General features: G+C 51.2%; 1 protein-coding gene across 1 annotated transcript in view; it reads right to left on the bottom strand.

Moving 5' to 3' along the window:
• Window positions 1–8,597: 8,597 nt before the first annotated feature.
• Window positions 8,598–20,749, bottom strand: part of ATG2B (autophagy related 2B) — a 115,592-nt gene continuing 103,440 nt past the window's right edge. Inside the window, exons 32-42 of the mRNA XM_075331052.1 lie at window positions 17,178–17,286; window positions 16,545–16,739; window positions 15,277–15,378; window positions 13,575–13,653; window positions 11,728–11,917; window positions 11,576–11,645; window positions 11,368–11,450; window positions 11,038–11,159; window positions 10,051–10,205; window positions 9,800–9,949; window positions 8,598–9,298 (exon numbers count right to left, since the gene is read on the bottom strand). Of these exons, the coding sequence (XP_075187167.1) occupies window positions 9,068–9,298; window positions 9,800–9,949; window positions 10,051–10,205; window positions 11,038–11,159; window positions 11,368–11,450; window positions 11,576–11,645; window positions 11,728–11,917; window positions 13,575–13,653; window positions 15,277–15,378; window positions 16,545–16,739; window positions 17,178–17,286 (1,486 nt within the window). The 3' untranslated portion in view covers window positions 8,598–9,067. The remainder of the gene's footprint in view (window positions 9,299–9,799; window positions 9,950–10,050; window positions 10,206–11,037; window positions 11,160–11,367; window positions 11,451–11,575; window positions 11,646–11,727; window positions 11,918–13,574; window positions 13,654–15,276; window positions 15,379–16,544; window positions 16,740–17,177; window positions 17,287–20,749) is intronic.

Below are 20,749 nucleotides of genomic sequence, written 5' to 3'. Positions count from 1 at the left end.
AGCGAGCACGCTTAGGCTGCCTGGGACTGTCATCTGAAACAGAGCCGTCAGGCTGAGATGCCTGGGACCCCCTTGAATCACGGATTAACTCCAACTGAGGGGGACCGGGGAACGTTGCCGCAGCAGTGTCCATGGTCTGAGTAACTGGCCTGGCCTGCAAGGTCTCTAGTATCTTTGTCATAGTGACAGACATCTTGTCAGCAAAAACTGCAAACTCTGTCCCCGTCACCGGGACAGGGTTCACCGGCGACTCTGCCTGGGCCACTATGTTGTCGTCTCCTCAGAGCAAGATAGGGTATACAGCCAAGAAGCGACCTTACAGTGCAATATATACATACATATATATATGGTATAGAGAAAAAAGGTACACCAAAATAACACTGTGGCACTAGTGGGGCCAGCACTAAAGTGCTGCCCAGAAATCCCTTGTCTGGGTCTCCCAGAGCCTGTGTCCGTTCTCCAGCCAGACTGCATGTAGGAATGGCTGCCGGCGTCCTATGGAGAGGGGCGGGCCCTGGGCGTGTGCAGACAAAGAGCGGGAAACCTGCGTCCCCCTGTGCTCAGTGAGAGGGCTGGAGCATGTAAATAAGACTCCAGCCCTCGGCGCTGATTAATCGTACAGCGTCTCTCCCTTGCCCTGATTGACAGGGTGGGGGCGGGAACGAAGCGGAGCTAGGCCGCAGAAGCCGGGGACTAAATTTATAAGCGACGCCGTCGTAAAAGCACGGTCGGCGCTAAGTCCCCGGCGCACTACAAGTCGCAGCCGCGCCGCCGCTCCAGGGGCGGCCGGCGCGGCAGTCCCCAACACATAAAGTCACTCAGAAAAACTGTAGTGACTGTAACCCCAGCGCGCAGCGCTACTGTCCCCGGCGCACTAGCACACCCAGCAAGTCTGGAATGTGCGCGGCCTGTTTGGGACACAGAGTACCTGAATGTCGCAGGGCCTTGTCCCTGAACGGTACCCAGCTCCGTATCCAGCAGGTTCCATGGGTCTGTGGATGGAGCCCGGCCTCAGGGCTTGGGGGCCGGTAAGATCCCACTTCCTCAGAGCCCCTCAGGGGGATGGGGAAGGAAAACAGCATGTGGGCTCCAGCCTCCGTACCCACAATGGGTACCTCAACCTTAACAAACACCGCCGACATAAAGTGGGGTGAGAAGGGAGCATGCTGGGGGCCCTAGTATGGGCCCTCTTTTCTTCCATCCGACATAGTCAGCAGCTGCTGCTGACTAAACAGTGGAGCTATGCGTGGATGTCTGACCTCCTTCGCACAAAGCAGAAAACTGGTGAGCCAGTGATCCCACTGGGGGTGTATAGCCAGAAGGGGAGGGGCCTTACACTTTTTAGTGTAATGCTTTGTGTGGCCTCCGGAGGCAGTACTATACACCCAATCGTCTGGGTCTCCCAATGGAGCGCCGAAGAAATTCTCTTTTTCTTCATCGTTCCTTATGGGAGACAAAGACCATGGGACGTTCTAAAGCAGTCCATGGGTGGGAATAAACAGAAAAACTGAGAAGTAGGCGAAACCTAACTTCACAAATGGGCGACAGCTGCCTGAAGGATGCGTCTGCCCAAGCTCGCATCTGCCGAAGCAAGAGCATGCACTTGGTAGTGCTTCGAAAAGGTATGCAGACTAGTCCAAGTGGCAGTCTGACAGACCTGCTGAGCCGTAGCCTGGGCCTGAAAGCCTAAGAGGCACCGACAGCTCTGGTCAAGTGTGCCTTGATCCCCGGCGGGAGAGGCACTTGAGTACACTGGTAGGTATCGGAAATGGCCGACCTAAACCAACGAGCCAGGGTCGGCTTAAATGCCGAAAGGCCCTTACGCTGACCAGCGGTCAGCACAAAAGAGAGGTGCACCGCCTAAGAACAGCGGTGCGAGACACACAGATCCGGAGCGCCCGCACCAGATCCAGAGTATGCAACGCCCTTTCAAAGCGATGAACAGGAGCCGGACAAAAGGAAGGCAGGGAAAATGCCCCGGTTAAGGTGGAAACAGCAACCACCTTAGGGAGAAAGTCCGGAGTCGGACGGAGAACCACCTTGTCTTGATGAAGGGAGGACTCCCAAGAGAGTGCAGCCAAAACAGAGACTCTCTTGAGGGAAGTTATGGCCACTAGAAAGACCACTTTCTGTGAAAGACTAAACAAAGAAACCTCCCTAAGAGGCTCAAAGGGGGGTTTCCGGAAGCCGTGAGGACCGAATTAAGGTCCCAGGGCTCCAAGTGCCGCCGGTAAGGCGGAATGATGTGAGATGCGCCCTGCATGAAGGAGCGCACCTGAGCCAGCCGGGCGATACGCCGCTGGCACAACACTGACAGAGCCGAGACCTGTCCCTTAAGGGAATTGAGGGATAGTCCTAGCTGCAGACCGGACTGTAGAAGGGACAGGAGGGTCGGCAAGGCCAAAAGGCCAAAGGATACTTCCGAGCTCGAGTCATAGTGGAACTGACCTCAGGAGGGATACCAGAAGTCGTCAAGATCTATGACTCAAACGCCACGCCGTCAATCTGAGAGCCGCAGGTTCTGGCGGAAAGACGGACCTCGTGAGAGAAGGTCTGGACAGTCCGGGAGATGCCATGGCACCTCTACGGACAGACGGAGCAGGTCAGGGTACCAAGCTTGCCTGGGTCAGTCTGGAGTAATGAGAATGACCCAACGGCCCTCCTGTCTGATCTTGCGCAGGACTCTGGGCAAGAACTAGAGGGTGAAACACGTAATACAGACGAAGCTGGGACCAAACTTGAACCAGTGCGTCTGCCGCAAAAACCTGAGGATCGTGGAGCCACGGTTTGACGGCTGAGACAATCTGCCTCCCAGTTTTCCACGTCTGGGATGTGGGCTGCGGATATGGTGGACTAGGAGTCCTCCGTCCACTGAAGAATGCGATGAACCTCCAACATTGCCAGGCGGCTGAGTGTCCCGCCCTGGAGGTTGATGTAGGCAAACGCTGTAGCGTTGTCTGACTGGACTCGAATGTGCCTGGCCGCCAACAGATGGTGAAAGGCTTAGAGAGCTAGAAACACAGCTCCGATTTCCAGCACATTGATCCAGAGGGCTGATTCGGACAGAGTCCAAGTGCCCTGCGCTCCATGGTGGAGATATACTGCTCCCCAGCCGGATAGACTAGCGTCTTGGTGAGGATGACCCGGAACGGAGCCAGGAAGGAGCGTCCCTGAGACAGAGGGGACGAAGCCACCACTGAAACGAGCCCCTGGTCTGTGGCGAAGCCACCACCCCGTGAAAGGAGGAAGTCCGCTTGTTCCAACAGCGGAAAATATCCAGCCGCAGAGGACGCAGATGGAACTGGGCAAGGGAATCGCTTCCATTGACACCACCATCTGATCCAGCACCTGTATTAGGTGCCTGATGGAACGACGTCGACCGCCAGCGGAGGGACTGCTGTTTGACTAAGGGCAGCTTCACAAGTGCCGACAGAGTCTCAAATTGCGTCCCTGGGTATGTGAACTTCTGGGTCGAAGTCAGAGTGGACTTGGACAGAATGGCAAACCACCCGCCCGAATTGGTTAGAGTGGCGAGAGTGAGCGAGGCACTCCGCTAACAGTCTGCACTGGATGAAGCCCAGACTAGAAGGCTGTCCAGGACAAAAGGATCACTGCCAACCCCTAGAGGTGCAGGACCGCAATCACAGCTGCCCCGACCTTGAGAATACTCGAGGGGCCGTGGCTAACCCCAAGGGAAGAGCCACGAATTGGACCACTCTGATTGCAAAACGTAGCCAACGCTGGTGTGAAACTGCGATTGGCACATGCAGATAGGCATCTCTAATGTCGATGGATGCTAGGGAATCTCCTTGGGTCATTGATTGATCGCAGAGACTCTATGCGAAACTGCCGCACCTGAACATGCTTGAGAAGCTTGAGATCCAGGTCGGAAGACACCGCCCTCCTCGGGTACTAGGAATAGATTTAAGCAGAAATCTCAGAACCGTTCCCAGTCGGGAACCGGTACAATTACTCCAGTGGCCTGCAAGAATGCCACAGCCTGTGAGAAGGCGGCGGCCTTGGAGCAGGGGGGAGTTGACAGAAAAAATCTGTTTGGCGGGCTGGATAGAATTCTATCCTGTAGCCGTTGGAGATGTATCTCGCACCCACTGATCGGAGACGTGTTAAAACCATACGTCGCCAAAGTGGGAGAGCCTGCCACCGACCAAGGACGTTGCTGGCGTGGCCAGATAGCCAGGAGGAGGCTGACTTAGTGGCAGCATCTCCTGCGGTCTTCTCGTGCGCCATTTGGGTTTACGATCCTTGGCTGAGCCAGTGGACGAGGCCGAGGGCTTAGAGAACGATCAGATGGAGGACCAAAAAGAACGAAACCTCGACTGATTCCTGCCCTGGACAGGTTTCCTGGTTTAGGTTTGTGGCATGGAAGAAAACGCTTCCCGCCAAGAGCTTCCTTAATAATTTCATCCAGTTGTTCCCGAATAGACTGGTCCCAGCAAAAGGGAGCCCAGCAAGGAACTTCTTTAGAAGCATCCGCCTTCCACTTCCGAAGCCACAGGAGCCTGCGGATAGCGAGGAAATTAGCCGAGGCCACCGCAGTGCAGTGACAGTCTCCAGCATGGCAGACATGGCATAGGATGAAAAGACTGAAGTCTGGAAGTTAAGGCAACCATTTCGGGCAAAGAGTCCCTGTGAGGGAATGCATCCCACCAAGGACAACATCTGCAAGGAGTTTGTATGTTCTCCCCGTGTTTGCGTGGGTTTCCTCCGGGTTCTCCGGTTTCCTCCCACACTCCAAAAACATACAGATAGGGATTTTAGATTGTGAGCCCCAATGGGGACAGTGTTCCTGATGTATGTAAAGCGCTGCGGAATATGTTAGCGCTATATAAAAATAAAGATTTGATTTTTTGATTTTGATCTCCTCTAGAGAAGCAGAGATGGCTTTGAAAGCCGCACTGCTGCAAAAGCTGGGGAGAACGAGGCCCCTGCCGCCTCCATACAGATTTGGCCAGAAGGGCAACCTGGCGGACAGCAAAGCCGTAAGTGAGGAGCCATCAGCCACTGATACAACGGTCCGGGCTGAGAGTCTAAACACCGGAGGGACCACCTTTGGTGAATGAGCCCACCTCTGGTGGAAGGGGAAAACTGTCATCAGAACCACGCTTTGGGAAGCGTTTGCCAGCGCAGACCCTGGGCTTGGTCACAGTGGCCTGAAAACTGGAGTGGTTAAGGAACACACTCCTTGTTCTCTTAGGCAAGGTAAACTGGTGCCTTTTTGCCAGAGAGGGTTGCTCCTCTGATACTGGCGGATTGAGGTCCAGTACAGAATTAATGTACAGTGGGATCCTTAGAGAGGTGCCGTCAGCCACTGATACAACTATCCGGGCTGAAATACTAGACACCGGAGGGACCACCCTTGGTGAATGAGCCCACTCCTTGACCACCTCTGGTGGAAGGGGGAAACAGTCATCAGAACCACGCTTTGGGAGCGTCTGTCAGGACAGGCTCTGGGCTTGGTCACAGTGGGCTGAAAACTGGAGTGGTTAAGGAACACACTCCTTGTTCTCTTTAAGGTATACTGATGCCTTTCTGCCAGAGGGGGATACTCCCCTGATACAGGCGGATTGAGGTCCAGTACAAATATAATGGACGCAATCAAATCATTAGCATCTGCATCACCTTCGGACAGATCAATGGTACATTAAGTAGCGTCCGAGCCCCCAGTAAAGACATCCTCCTCGTCCAGTGAGTCAGCTCGTGAATCAGAGCTGCGGGACGGGGAAGGACAGGGGACCCTGCGTCTCCATTTTAGGAGGACGAGGTCTGAGACCAGATGAAGAGTCCTCTGAGAGCTTTGCTGAGCGAGCCGTAGCAGCAGAAGCGCCCTGAGAAGGGGGCTAATGCATGCTCAGCACCACCGGAGCAGCTGGAGGGACCACTGATGAGCCTCCAGGCTGAGGGACCACTGTGTTTATGTGCTCAGTACAGGCAGTACGAGTCTACATGCAGTGCATATTAAGAACAGCCTTGCAGCCTTGCTCTGATGTGAGACATGCTGCAGAAGTGGGGGCTCTGTGAGGGAATGCATCTCCAGAATGACCCCCAGCAGAGTATATAAACAGAGAATATAAGCAGCTGCACAACTGGAGGTTGTGGCTTGCCAAACCGTTTAACATACATTTCTGTGCCCTCCAGTCCCCCAGCCCAGGCCCCCATTTGTCACAATGTGGTATCTCTGTGCCTATGCAGACATTGAGAACGCTGAGAAAATGGCGACCGGAGCGAGGAGAGGGGGCGGGGCCTACTCTGAGAGCGGGCAAATGAGGTATACAGGGGAGGGAATCTTTCCTCAGTGAGGAGTGTTCCCTGTGCTGAACAGCCGCTGGGCGGAGCCACACTGTCCCTCTGCACTGACTAACATGCAGGGGGCAGTGAAACCGAAACTAGGCCTCAGGCGAAGCCGGGGCCTAGATTTAAACATGCGGCCAGCGTGCAGGCACCATCGGCGCGGTTCTCCAGTGAAAACTGGAGAACCGGCCGGAAATGTTACCACAGTCATATAACACACTCCCCCCAATAAATAAAGTACAAGGGACCCCTGGAAAGACCACTTTCTGTGGTAAAAACGTCTCAATACTTAGCTTTTGAGATGCAGGGCCCAGGTCCCTGGGGGGGGGTTAAACGCTCCGTCCGGCAGGATCCTGAAAAAGGGCTGCGGATGGAGACCGGTCTCCTGCAAAGCAGTGAGAACCGTGATGGCTCCCACTTCAAGCCAGAGCCCCAGGGGATGGTGAAGGAGCGCGGCATGTGAAGGCTCCAGCCTTGTAAAATCAACCTTAACAGCACCGCCGACACAGTGGGGTGAGAAGGGACATGCCGGGAGTCCAGATTGGACCCGCTTTTCTTCCAAATCTTTGAAATCCAAAAAATCAAAAATCAGAGAATGCATGTGTGTGTGTGACCTCCTGAACACAAAGCATTGAAACTGGCTAGGACTGGCTACCAGGGGGTGTATATGCTAGGAGGGAGGAGCTACACGTTTGAGTGTAGTACTTTGTGTGTCCTCCGGAGGCAGAAGCTATACACCCATGGTCTGGGTCTCCCATAAGGAACGATGAAGAAAAAATGTATGCACCTGAACATGAGGTTCTTGGTTTACCCTTCTGATCAGACTGTGTGAAGCCGCTGCCGTGTCACGGAGAACCTCTGTTACACTAAGAACCTCCTGTTCAGTTGTATACATTTTTGCCTGGCGGCATTGGATCTACTCGTGATATTTGGCTGTGACGTCCATGTCTTTCTCTACAGTTCTGGCATGACTCTACAGTAAGTCAGTTTGGCCCCTTCTCTGGGGCCGCAGCCGTTCCTGCATTAAACGGCTGCTGAACTAGCTGTATGCAGTGGGAGTAAAACCTAAGTCTTCTCCGTCAGCAGTAGGATCCACCGGCTCTTCGCAAATTTTGCAGCTGGCCGATATTATCTGCATCACTGCCACTTCCCTGGACGTATGCCAATGAATCCGGGGAGCATAGATCCGGTTGTACATTTCCAGGGAGGCAGAAAGTTGTGCATGAGATTTGCAAAGATCCAGAGGTGATCTGTTGATATTAGTGGGGGCAGATGTGCAGTACTAGGTCGTGGCCACTAACTGTCACAGGTGTAGACAACCCTATGGTGTCAGGCTGTAGAAGGTCGTGTTTAACTGCACAAAAACTGCTCCTTGATATTCCATCCTTTCCTCTGTGGTGTGAATGGAGTTTGTGTCTTTTCTGCTTTACTCTTTCCCTTTTAGGACCCTGCGGAGATCTTTTCTTTTCAGCTGTTACTCATTATCCCTCACACTCTGTCTTTATATACATGCATTTCCTCTTGATATGTTGCTGGTGATAGAATTAACTTTCTATCCAATCCTGATTGCAAACACTCGGCTTGTAATCATCTGGAGAAATGTGTGTTGCTGTTCCTCTCCCTTGGAGATAAGTTGTTTGTTTGCTTTCCCTTGTTTGTGTTCCTTATGACTTAGTGGGGTTGACTAGCGCTCTTCCTGCCTGTTCACTACCTAGGACTCAGTTCAGGGTCAGGTATCCTGCTCGGCACACAGGCGCAGAACTGATCTAAGGATGTCAGCGGAGACAGCAGAAGTTTTTTTTATTATGGGTCACCATATCCCCCTCCTCCCTTTTTGCAGTTTGCTCAGTATTTCTCCAAACCTAGGGTGACACTAATCCATTGATAGAGCTTTACTATGTAGCTATATAATTGAGTGGTTCTGGCCGACACTGGGAATAGGCGATTGGTGGAAGTGCCAGGTGTCAAACCTCCACCGATCATACCTTGATGACCTATTGTGAGGATAGGCCATCCAGTGTTAAAAGTAGTGGAAAACCCCTTTAATTTTTCACTTATTCAATAATCATTAAAAATTAAAAGCCCCCAGTACAGATATGGAGGCAGATTACAGGGGCTAGGACAGCATCTATTTAGGCTTCGATTAGCTACAAAAATAAGTTGTCAGTAAGTGACGCACTACAGCTCTGCTTGCAATGGAAGTTCTCATGTGTTTGGGGCTAAAACCGGAATCAAAGGACTTTTCCGCTACCTCCGCGGCAATGAACGAATCCACCTGCGGCGCACACTCACCATAAACACAAATGTTTTATTAACACTATAAACAGATTAAAAATGTACAGACTAAATGTAACAAGACTTTATACCTCCGTAATCCGGTGCTGGGGGGACTCAGGGGGGATCTACCTACAACATGGAACAGAATTATAATTCACTTTCAACCAAGTGCAGAGCGGAGGGGAGAAAAAAAAAAAAAAAAAAAAAAGTAAAAAAGTGCGAGGTGTAACACTTCTAGAAAGCCGCTGCCAAAATAGAGATCATCTGTTGGAACTGACCGGAGGTGGGGAGAGGGGGCAGCTGAAGCTGAGGAGCCATGATGGCCGAGCTGCATCTGACAGCACAACCTGTGTCCTGTGCAGGATCCACACGTGGTCAGGGTTTCACCCATTCCTGAGCTGTTTGTTCATTATGAGTCACAGTATTCACCCGCCTCCTGATGTGCAGTCCATGTCCGCACAGCCCCCGCCAGTGCCCGGCCCTATCCTTCCTCTAATCTCCATTTTTGGGACTCTTCCTCCCGAACATCGGGTCTGATCTGATTCCTCATTCCACCCAGCACATTGGATGTGGCTTCTGTGGCCACGATCAGTGGTTTCACGACGGCGGGGGGTATCTGACGGAGGACTCCGCCAACTGCGCCGGTGACTCCTCTGTTCTCGTGCTCACGAGCTGCCGTCTCGTAGATGGTCTGAGCGGTGTCTGTGATTCCCTGTAAAAGAGGTAGTAGAGGAAGACTGTAATGCCATGAGATGATGCCTTTAATGTCTGTTAGGTGCTGATCCCAGAGGTGAAACTTGTACCTCTGGTACACGGCCAGGAACCCCCATAATGCGCAGATGATCTGGCTCGCACGTTCCGGCAGAGAATGCATGCAAGACCACGACCCACGCACCTGTGTGACCAGCACACCCTCTGACCATTCACCGACAAGACGCAAAGATCTAAGGGCCATTTTACACATCTGGCATTGCACCGGATTGCCGGATTCGGCACACTCCAGTACAATGGCATTGCGGAAACCTCTGAGCACATGCTGTCATGTGACCGGAGCTTGCCGCGATGCCATTGTACAGTATTAACACTGTACTGTAGTGTGCCGGATCCGGTAATCCGGAGAAATGCCGGATGTGTGAAACGGCCCTAATAAAAAGTAAATAACCAGTACATAAAGTACATAGACCCCTCCCTGCGGCGCAGCGTGCGGCGTCACCTCTTTCACCACGGTGTACGCTTTGGCGACGCCTTCTCTTAGGTCCACAGGCTGGTGCATCAGGCGATGGTGAGAAAACCGCTTGGCTCTTCTCAATTCCACAGGACTGGGTCCCGGGGACACCATGTCATAGGCGGTCTCAGCGGCAGCCTGAACACAAGAAGGAAAGGTCAGATACAGAAGGGTCAGATGCCCTTTCAGGACCACTAAAAACTCAGAGGAGATACCAATCATCGGAGGAGGGGGGATACCTGTATGGTCTGCACCACCCTGTTTGTCAGTTCCAGGGCAGCCATGGCAGTGGACGTGCCGAATGATGCAGCCCCTCTCTGGAAGCCTCGAACAATGCGGCCATCTTTATAGTACTGCTCTATGGGCAGCCACACCAAATCCTTCAGACCCTGAACTGAAAAAGAAAGAAGAGCGTGAGGAGGTCCGACATCGAGACCACCACAAGGTATTACTTACAAAATTCAATATTTATGTGCAGAAACAAAAAAAGGTGCAAAGTCATATTATTCCCCCCAAACCGCTCTGACTTCTGTACTGGCCATAAGGGGTCTAAAGGCAGCCATGATTGAGGATAAAGGTCTCCGAACCCACTGGAGTTTGAAGTACCAGCTGATACGTACGGAGGGGGTCTCGCTCCCAAACTGCAAAAGTCAGGAGGAAGAAAGACAGCAAATAATGGATGCAACTCATGTAAGCACCCACCTAGGCTACCAACAAATAATGGATGTAACACATGTAAGCCCCCCACCTGGGCTACAGAGCTGCGAAAGGAGAAGCTATCAGCATTTGTATCAGTGTCAATGTCTGAACCCCTTGTAGTCTAGGAAGTTCATGAGTGTCAATGTTCTCAATCCTGGTGGTCTAGAGCAGGGCTGTGTCAATGTCTGTATCCCTAACGGTCTAAAAGTGAGAGTATGCGAATGCCATGTGGGTCTCTCATGGTCTGTATGCCTAATACTATAGAGTGAGGGTATGTGTGAGTCAATAGCTGTATCCCTGGTGGTCTGGAGTGAGGGGGGTTGATGTGTTTCACACCCAGGATTCCTGGTGAATAAGGCAGAAAGGGATGTAATCTCCTCCTCTCTGCGCTCTAGACCACCAGGGATAGTGACACCCGATCTTTGCCTTACACCACCGTTTTTTGGGTTGGGGGGAGGGTGCAGCTCCTCTTCTAACCTCACATAAAGCGAATAGGATAGAAGCAGTGTCTGAAGGGACATATTTACCCAGCTGCACTAGAGAATGCATGGGTCCCACTCCTCCAAGGATCCCCGGCAGCTGGGTCTTCTTGATGTCATTCAGCCACTCATTAATGGCGTAAGAGAACAGCTTGTCCACGCCCAAAAGCCTGGAGGAGAGAAATACGGGGTTAGTGGTCCCTCAGGAGGAACATCGGGGCCACTGGACACCCACTGATCAACTGATTCTTATATTTCCAGGAGGAACAAACAGAGGAGCAATGCAATGTATTGCTGTCTGAGCTATGATCATAGAATGAATGTTGTAGAAGATAAACTTGTAAAAGAAATGGCCGGATTCCGGGTGGTGGCCATTACCCGTGCCGGTAGCAGAGTCTCTTCAGCTTTAGTTCCGAGTTGTTCAGCTGGGCCAGTCCGATCAGTATTCCAGTTAACGTTCCCTAGAAAACCACACAAAAGGAATTGATTGATCCCGGCTGATGTGACCGGTTATTCATCAGGAGCGCACCAGCCCCCGGACAAGCAGGAGGTGAAAAGGCAGTGCCGCGCTCCTGAAAAGGCATACCTGGTCCATGGACACGTGCTTCCCATGATAATCCAGCCGGATGGGAACCTCCGAGGTGAATCTGAACTCCCTGGATAAACAGAGAGAAACATCAGATATGCAGAGAGACATCGCCCACATGGCCAAAAGACTGACCGAGCGACGTCACACACCGGAAAAACACCGGCTGGTCATCAAACGAGGAGGCCTCACTAAACGACTCATCATCAAACTCTGCAAAGTTCACATCACCGTTTCTGACCGGCGGATTTTGACCAAGAAACGAAATCACTGGGACCCTTTCTTGAAGATTCAGATGCTTTGGCAAAGTGCAAGTGACATCAGATCCCGGGGGTCTTTTAACTGGAAACAAAAATGCACCAAAATGAAAAAGGCAGAAAATCTGCAATACTGCCCCCTATGTACAAGAATACAGTCAAAAGTGATGGCACCCTTGAAACTGTTGCAGAAAATTAAGTATTTCTCCCAGAGAATTGCATGTTTTGTTATACATAGGTTTATTTCTTTTGTGTGCATTGGAACACAAAAAATAGAGGGAGAAAAAAAAAAAATATTTGACATATGGCAATTTCACACAAAACTCCAAAAATGGGCAGGACACAATGGTTCTTCCCCTAAACTTAATATTTGGTTGCACGCCCTATAACTGTCCACAAGAGTCTTCCTCCTTTCACCTGGAATCTCGGACTCTTCTTTATAATCTGCTCCAGGTCTCATATTTGAAGGAGTCTTCTCTTCTCTTCTCTCAACAGCAATTTTCAGATCTCTCTACAGGTGTCAATGGGATATAGATCTAGACTCATTGCTCTTCACAATTCTCCATTGCTTTGTTTCCATCCATTTCTGGGGCTTGTTGAAGTGTTTGGAGTCATTGTCCTGCTAGAAGGCCCCTAACCTAGCACACAAGCCCAGCTTTCATACACTGGGCTCTACATTGCCACCCAAAATCCTTTGTACAATACATCATGACATCTGAAGATTACCAAAGTCAAGGCCCCCATTGCCAGAGGCAGCATAACAACCCCAAAACATCTGACCTCCGCCATATCTGACTGTAGGTGCCGTGTTCTTTACTTTTTAGGGCTCATTCTGTTTTTGGTAAACAGAATGGTGTGCTTTACTGGAAAGCTCTATCTTGGTCTCCTTTGTCCAAAAGATGCTTTCCCAGGAGGATTTTGGTTACTCACACACATTTTGGCTTTTTTATGTCACTGTCAGCAGTGGGGACCTCTTGGGTCTCCGCCATAGCGTTTTATGTTATTCAGATGTGGATGGATAGTTTGTGCTGACACTGATGCCTCCTGAGCCTGTAGGACAGCTTGAATTCCTTTGGACCTTGATTGGAGCTTATCCACCATCTGGACTATCAAGTGTTACAACCTTTAATCATTTTTTCTCTGCCATCCACATACAGGGAGATTAGCTACAGTGCCATGGGTTGTAAACTTCATTGTGTTGAGCATTGTGGACAAAGGAACATCACGATCTCTGGAGGTTGACTTGTAATCTTGAGATTGTTGATATTTTTTAACAGATTTTGTTCTTGCATCCTTAGACCATTCTCGTCTCATCTTTCTGTTCTCCATGCTTAATGTGACACACACGGACACAAAATGCAAAGACTGTCAACTTCTCCCCTTTTATGTGGTTTTCATGTTGCCCACACCTGTTACTTGTCACAGGTGAGTTTAAAGGACCATCACATGCTTGAAACAAAAGTTGTTTCCCCACAATTTAGGAAAAGTGACAATTTTATCTGGCCCTTTTTTTTGAATTTTGTATGAAATTATGTCCAACTTGCCTTTTTTCTCTGTTTTTTGTGTTGTTCCAATACACACAAAAGAAATAAACCTGTATATGACAAAACACCTGTAATTGCAGTAACTTTTTGGGAAATACTTCATTTTCTGGAACAATTTCAAGGTATGCCAACACTTTTGGCCATGACTGTATAAGTACTATAACCCTGCCCCCTAGGTACAAATATAACTAAACTTACCTTCGGGATCTGGAGTCACCAATATTTCTACTTCTGCAGAAAGATTTGTGAAGAAATCTTTCAAGAAAAACAAGGCATCCTAAAAATAGGAAAAAAATAAATAAGAAGATTAGAGAAGGAGGGCAGCGCCCCCGCCAGGCGCTCTGTACGCAGCGCCCCCGCCAGCCGCTCTGTACGCAGCGCCCCCGCCAGCCGCTCTGTACGCAGCGCACCTTCCTGGTAAAGACCATCTTATCATAATCTTATTTATTTGAGATTATATAAAGAGACTCCTCCTCCCAGGAGCTTCATTGCTCACATACTATAGTGTGTCATGAAAATGAGCCCTACCCAAAAAATAAGCCCTAGCAGGACTTTACAGCCTTTTTGACGTAGGCTTGAAATATAAAGCCCTACTCCAAAAATAAGCCCTAGCTGCGTACTCAAACTAACAGTATCCTGAAATAGGGCGTGGGCTGCTCTATTTCAGGATGCTTTGCACAAACTTCACCGACTGTCATGGCGGCATTGGACTCTGCAGATTCTGACACTCCACCCGATGGTTTCTCTGCTGTCTGGGATCAACACAGGTAGACTCGTGCGTTGACCTCCTGTGTGCCGATTCATAGGCAGGCTAGCAAGAGAGTTAATCTCTGCTGGTCTGCTTGCTCCTTTATTCACATGTTGTGGGGAGGCCTATCACATCTGTTCACCTCCTATTTATGCTGGTTGAATCCTCCCACCCATGCCAGCTATAGATTATTCTGTGTTGGCCTATGAGGTGTGGTGTCCCACAGTGTCTTATGAATGTTTTGCTTATTGCTTGGTGCGGTTGTGGAGTTTAATCCCTGCTGTTTTGTACTTCTTTCCTGCTCTTGTTTTTCTCCTGAACCTCTTATTATCTTTATCTTTGTGTGCGTGTTGTGGGACAGTTTTGGTTTTCCCTTGTCTGTCTTTATCTGTGGGTTTCATCACACTCCTGTCCTGTCCCTCCCTTGGGAGAGGGGAAAATCAGATCAGGGATTGGTCAAGAGCAAGGCCAGGAAGGAGACTCAGGCATCGCCACCATCAGGAGTATCCTTGAGATTAGGGATAGCGCAGGGCCCAACCTAGCTTGTGGACAGATTAGGAGCCCCGGTTCCCCGCTATCTTATGGTCATTGTGACAGTGGCTCTAAGCCACGGCTGATTAAATGATTGAATATTCACCCTATTCTTCACCCAGAATCCCACACCGGAACAGACACTCTATGCTTGCGGTACCAGATCACTGCCCGAGGATCACACCACAATCCTCAGTATCTCTCGAGCGGAAAGTGACAGCTGCATAGAAATACACGCTGTCAATCTCAGATCAGGAGTGCTGCCGAGGATTGCGGTCAGCTAATAAAGTGAATGAATATTCAGCCTCATCCCCCCCCATAATCTCACCCACTGCTCTGAGTCATGTACAGGCACCCGCACTCTATGCCTGCTGTATTACCGGTACTGCCATCCCAAGGATCACATCGCAATCCTCAGCGACCCCTCCTCAGCTGAGTGTAACAGCTGCATAGACAGACACGCTGTCACTCTCAGATGAGGAGTTGCTGAGGATTGCGATTATTGGCATTTTTTAGTAAATTAGACACCAGGAGCAGTGACAAGTTCCTCATTCCTCTCCTTGCGCTGCTGCCCCCTGCTGGAGATATGAGCAGACTGCACTTTCCTCATTGATGCTTTACCTGGTCAATGTTGAGGCGCAGCGGCAGAAGAGTCACCCGCAGACAGCATTCCTGTGGGGAGTGGGACGACTCGGGTCGGACATGTAAGGCTTTGACTGTTAGCTGAAAAAAATAAAACCGAAGAAAATGTAACTAGAATTTTCTTCTCCTGGGAACATTGGAAAGAGCATAAAGCAGATCCGTGCGGTGACGTCCGGCCGACAACTTCAAGACCGGAACGACTGACTCCACAGCGAGACGGAGCAGAGGGTTAACATCAGTGTCACCGTCCTGCACGTGACTGATGCTCGCTGAGCTGTCCCAATAGTAGGCGCCAATGTGCAGCTGGAGGCATGTGGCTATTAGGTGAAGCCGCCAGTCTAATATGTCCTGGAGCTTTCGATTCTTATTCTCGCTAACTTTCCACCCACTCTTAAAATAGTGGGTGGCTCCATTTTAATATTGGTATTCTTCCAGCACCACAGGTGTTGTAATTTCCTTTATCCTAGTTCCCAGCACACATTATTGTTAATTTTGCCTTGAACCAAGATCCTGCCTCTACTGTGCTTGTATGCAGTTCCAAAAACAGAAAAATATCCACACCCCACTTCCGGTATAGAGTCACTTACTGCTGAAACAAAGCCCCGCCCACCACTTTCAACCAAGAGATGAAACCTCGCACAATTTTTGCAGAGAGCCCCGCCCGCCCCTCCCTGCAGAGCGTCAGAGCCCCACCCACCCCTCCCTGCAGAGCGTCAGAGCCCCGCCCACCCCTCCCTGCAGAGCGCCAAGGCCCCGCCCACCCATCCCTGCAGAGCGTCAAGGCCCCGCCCACCCCTCCCTGCAGAGCGTCAAGGCCCCGCCCACCCCTCCCTGCAGAGCGTCAAGGCCCCGCCCACCCCTCCCTGCAGAGCGTCAAGGCCCCGCCCACCCCTCCCTGCAGAGCGTCAAGGCCCCGCCCACCCCTCCCTGCAGAGCGTCAAGGCCCCGACCACCACTCCCTGCAGAGCGTCAAGGCCCCGCCCACCACTCCCTGCAGAGATCACATCCCGTCCACAATAGCACGGTTTCTCGGGGACCGTGTACATCATTGCTCTACTTCATTTTTTTGCTGTTGCAGCAAAGTTTGTGCCCCCAACATTAAGTGGAGGGCCAGGAGCACAGGGAAACCTGCAGCCCCTTCATTCCTGCAGCCCCTTCCTTCCTAGGATTAGTGGGGGTCCCAGAGTTCGGACACATGGTGGCTGCATAGAGCAGCCATGAGTGTATAGGACGGGACGGCCTCTTACCATGTTGGAGTGCGCCTTCCTTGGCATCTCCTTGCTGCTGTACAGATGGAGGAACTTATTCATCTGAGATGAGGCCAAGCGATCGCGAATCTCCAGGTCCTGGACGATAAACACCTGACGAGACACCGGCTGTTCTGACAGGGTGGCCTCCGCCATCTCGTCCGCCTGAGCGTAAACTTCATGCTGGAACTTCACCTAATCACACAAAGGATCATTGGTAAAAATACGTCCCATGGATCCGCTCACATGGAGCGCAGCACAAAAGATCAGCACTGCCCAGGTCTGATCCTCCTCGGCAGCACCAGGACGTCACAGCAAGGACAGAAGCCGTCAGAGCCGCCCAGCATGCCAGCTGCAGAACTGAACACTGGTCTGGAGGTCCGGACTAGAAGACAGACCGGGGCAGCAAATTTCTTTCTCCAGTCTTATTAGATTAGGAGAAACCAGAAATGGTCAGCTGCTGCAGAACTACAACTCCCAGCAGTGTGGAGATCACTTGTGGCATCTGATGGGAGAACATACAAACTCTCCAGACGAAGCTCATGTAACTCAATGCCTCTCAGTTTTCCAGGGGGATCTGTATGGTCGCCGCTGATGGTGCGGAGACACAGACACAGACACAGAGAGCCTTACCTTGGTCAGTTGGATCTCCATCAATAAGTCTTGATTTCTTCCCCGGCCGCCTCGGACCACGCTGCTGGCTCTCCTGGTCGGAGTGCTGGATGGTGAGCTGTGCGGACTCCTGAGTGAAAAATAAACAATGCTAAGAGTCGAGAAAGTATTTTATATATGGGGGAAACATTTCTATCTCCTCAATCAATATTTCAATTATCTTTATATTTCAATTTTTTTTTCCTATAAGACGCACTTTTTATTAAGTGAACGCCTTTCTAACACATCTGTGTGTCTTATAGTCCGCAGTCAGTATGTCAGCAATCCTGGTCTCCCGGACAGCCTCCTTACATCACAGGGTAGATCATTCATTAGCTCCGGCCTGCTATCCCTGAGATAACAGAGCAGCTGCACAGTTCTCGCTCTCCATCTGTGTGATTAATGCTGTGCAGGAAAGGCTGAGTTGAGCTTCGGGAAAGCTGGGCTCAGACACAAGGCAATCTCCTACATCTCCATTCTTGGTCTCTGCACCATATAGGATCTATATGTGATGCCGTCCTGGTTTCCCAACATTTGTGCGCTCTTGAAGGGCACAGCAATCAGTGCAGCGCAGGACGGTGTGATATAAAATCTGCGATAAGCGTCCTTTATAGTGCGGAAATTAGAATAACTCCTACTGAAGGGTTCAGCCGGCAAAGTATAAAGCGTCCAAGTGGCAGAAAAGAAGGGAATTTTGTTACTTACCGTAAATTCCTTTTCTTCTAGCTCTTATTGGGAGACCCAGACGATTGGGTGTATAGCACTGCCTCCGGAGGCCACACAAAGCAATTACACTAAAAAGTGTAAGGCCCCTCCCCTTCTGGCTATACACCCCCAGTGGGATCACTGGCTCACCAGTTTTAGTGCAAAAGCAAGAAGGAGGAAAGCCAATAACTGGTTTAAACAAATTCTCTCCGAGTAACATCGGAGAACTGAAAACCGTTCAACATGAACAACATGTGTACCCGCAAACAAACCAACAATCCCGAAGGACAACAGGGCGGGTGCTGGGTCTCCCAATAAGAGCTAGAAGAAAAGGAATTTACGGTAAGTAACAAAATTCCCTTCTTCGGCGCTCTATTGGGAGACCCAGACGATTGGGACGTCCAAAAGCTGTCCCTGGGTGGGTAAAGAAATACCTCATGTTAGAGCTGCAAGACAGCCCTCCCCTACGGGGAGGCAACTGCCGCCTGCAGGACTCTTCTACCTAGGCTGGCGTCCGCCGAAGCATAGGTATGCACCTGATAATGTTTGGTGAAAGTGTGCAGACTCGACCAGGTAGCTGCCTGGCACACCTGTTGAGCCGTAGCCTGGTGTCGTAATGCCCAGGATGCACCCACGGCTCTGGTAGAATGGGCCTTCAGCCCTGATGGAACCGGAAGCCCAGCAGAACGGTAGGCTTCAAGAATTGGTTCTTTGATCCATCGAGCCAGGGTGGCTTTAGAAGCCTGCGACCCTTTGCGCTTACCAGCGACAAGGACAAAGAGTGCATCCGAACGGCGCAAGGGCGCCGTGCGGGAAATGTAGATTCTGAGTGCTCTCACCAGATCTAACAAATGTAAATCCTTCTCATACCGATGAACTGCATGAGGACAAAACGAAGGCAAAGAGATATCCTGATTAAGATGAAAAGAGGATACCACCTTCGGGAGAAACTCCTGAATAGGACGCAGCACAACCTTGTCCTGGTGGAAGACCAGGAAGGGAGCCTTGGATGATAGTGCTGCCAGCTCAGACACTCTCCGAAGAGATGTGATCGCTACCAGAAAAGCCACTTTCTGTGATAGTCTAGAAAGTGAAACCTCCTTCAGAGGCTCGAAGGGCGGCTTCTGGAGGGCAACTAGTACCCTGTTCAGATCCCATGGATCTAACGGCCGCTTGTACGGGGGTACGATATGGCAAACCCCCTGTAGGAACGTGCGCACCTTAGGAAGGCGTGCCAAACGCCTCTGAAAAAAGACGGATAGCGCCGAGACCTGACCTTTAAGGGAGCCGAGCGACAAACCTTTTTCTAACCCAGATTGCAGGAAAGAAAGAAAGGTAGGCAATGCAAATGGCCAGGGAGACACTCCCTGAGCAGAGCACCAGGATAAAAATATCCTCCACGTTCTGTGGTAGATCTTAGCGGACGTGGGCTTCCTAGCCTGTCTCATGGTGGCAACGACCCCTTGGGACAATCCTGAAGACGTTAGGATCCAGGACTCAATGGCCACACAGTCAGGTTCAGGGCCGCAGAATTCCGATGGAAAAACGGCCCTTGGGACAGTAAGTCTGGTCGGTCTGGGAGTGCCCACGGTTGGCCGACCGTGAGCTGCCACAGATCCGGATACCACGCCCTCCTCGGCCAGTCTGGGGCGACAAGTATGACGCGGCTGCAATCGGATCTGATCTTGCGTAGCACTCTGGGCAGGAGTGCCAGAGGTGGAAACACATAAGGGAGCCGGAACTGCGACCAATCTTGCACTAGGGCGTCTGCCGCCAGCGCTCTTTGATCGCGAGACCGTGCCATGAAGGTTGGGACCTTGTTGTTGTGCCGTGACGTCATTAGGTCGACGTCCGGCACCCCCCAGCGGCGACAGATTTCCTGAAACACGTCTGGGTGAAGGGACCATTCCCCTGCGTCCATGCCCTGGCGACTGAGGAAGTCTGCTTCCCAGTTTTCTACGCCGGGGATGTGAACCGCGGATATGGTGGAGGCTGTGGCTTCCACCCACATCAGAATCCGCCGGACTTCCTGGAAGGCTTGCCGACTGCGTGTCCCCCCTTGGTGGTTGATGTATGCCACCGCTGTGGAGTTGTCCGACTGAATTCGGATCTGCCTTCCTTCCAGCCACTGCTGGAAGGCTAGTAGGGCAAGATACACTGCTCTGATTTCCAGAACATTGATCTGAAGGGTGGACTCCTGCTGAGACCACGTACCCTGAGCCCTGTGGTGGAGAAAGACTGCTCCCCACCCTGACTGACTCGCATCTGTCGTGACCACCACCCAAGACGGTGGTAGGAAGGATCTTCCCTGTGATAATGAGGTGGGAAGAAGCCACCACTGCAGAGAGTCTTTGACAGTCTGGGAAAGGGAGACCTTCCTGTCCAGGGATGTTGACTTCCCGTCCCATTGGCGGAGAATGTCCCATTGAAGTGGACGCAGATGAAACTGCGCAAACGGAACCGCCTCTATTGCCGCCACCATCTTCCCGAGGAAGTGCATGAGGCGTCTTAAGGAGTGCGGCTGACTTTGAAGGAGAGCCTGCACCCCAGTCTGTAGAGACCGCTGCTTGTCCAGCGGAAGCTTCACTATCGCTGAGAGAGTATGAAACTCCATGCCAAGATACGTTCGTGATTGGGTCGGTGACAGATTTGACTTTGGGAAGTTGATGATCCACCCGAACGCCTGGAGAGTCTCCAGTGCAACATTCAGGCTGAGTCGGCATGCCTCTTGAGAGGGTGCCTTGACCAGTAGATCGTCCAAGTAAGGGATCACAGAGTGTCCGTGAGAGTGCAAGACTGCTACCACTGCCGCCATGATCTTGGTGAACACCCGAGGGGCTGTCGCCAGA

This window comes from Anomaloglossus baeobatrachus, chromosome 12, assembly GCF_048569485.1.
Source record: "Anomaloglossus baeobatrachus isolate aAnoBae1 chromosome 12, aAnoBae1.hap1, whole genome shotgun sequence".
Classification (NCBI taxonomy): Eukaryota; Metazoa; Chordata; class Amphibia; order Anura; family Aromobatidae; genus Anomaloglossus; species Anomaloglossus baeobatrachus.
Note: the sequence above shows the minus strand (reverse complement) of the source record. Positions and strands in the feature narration are given on the sequence as shown.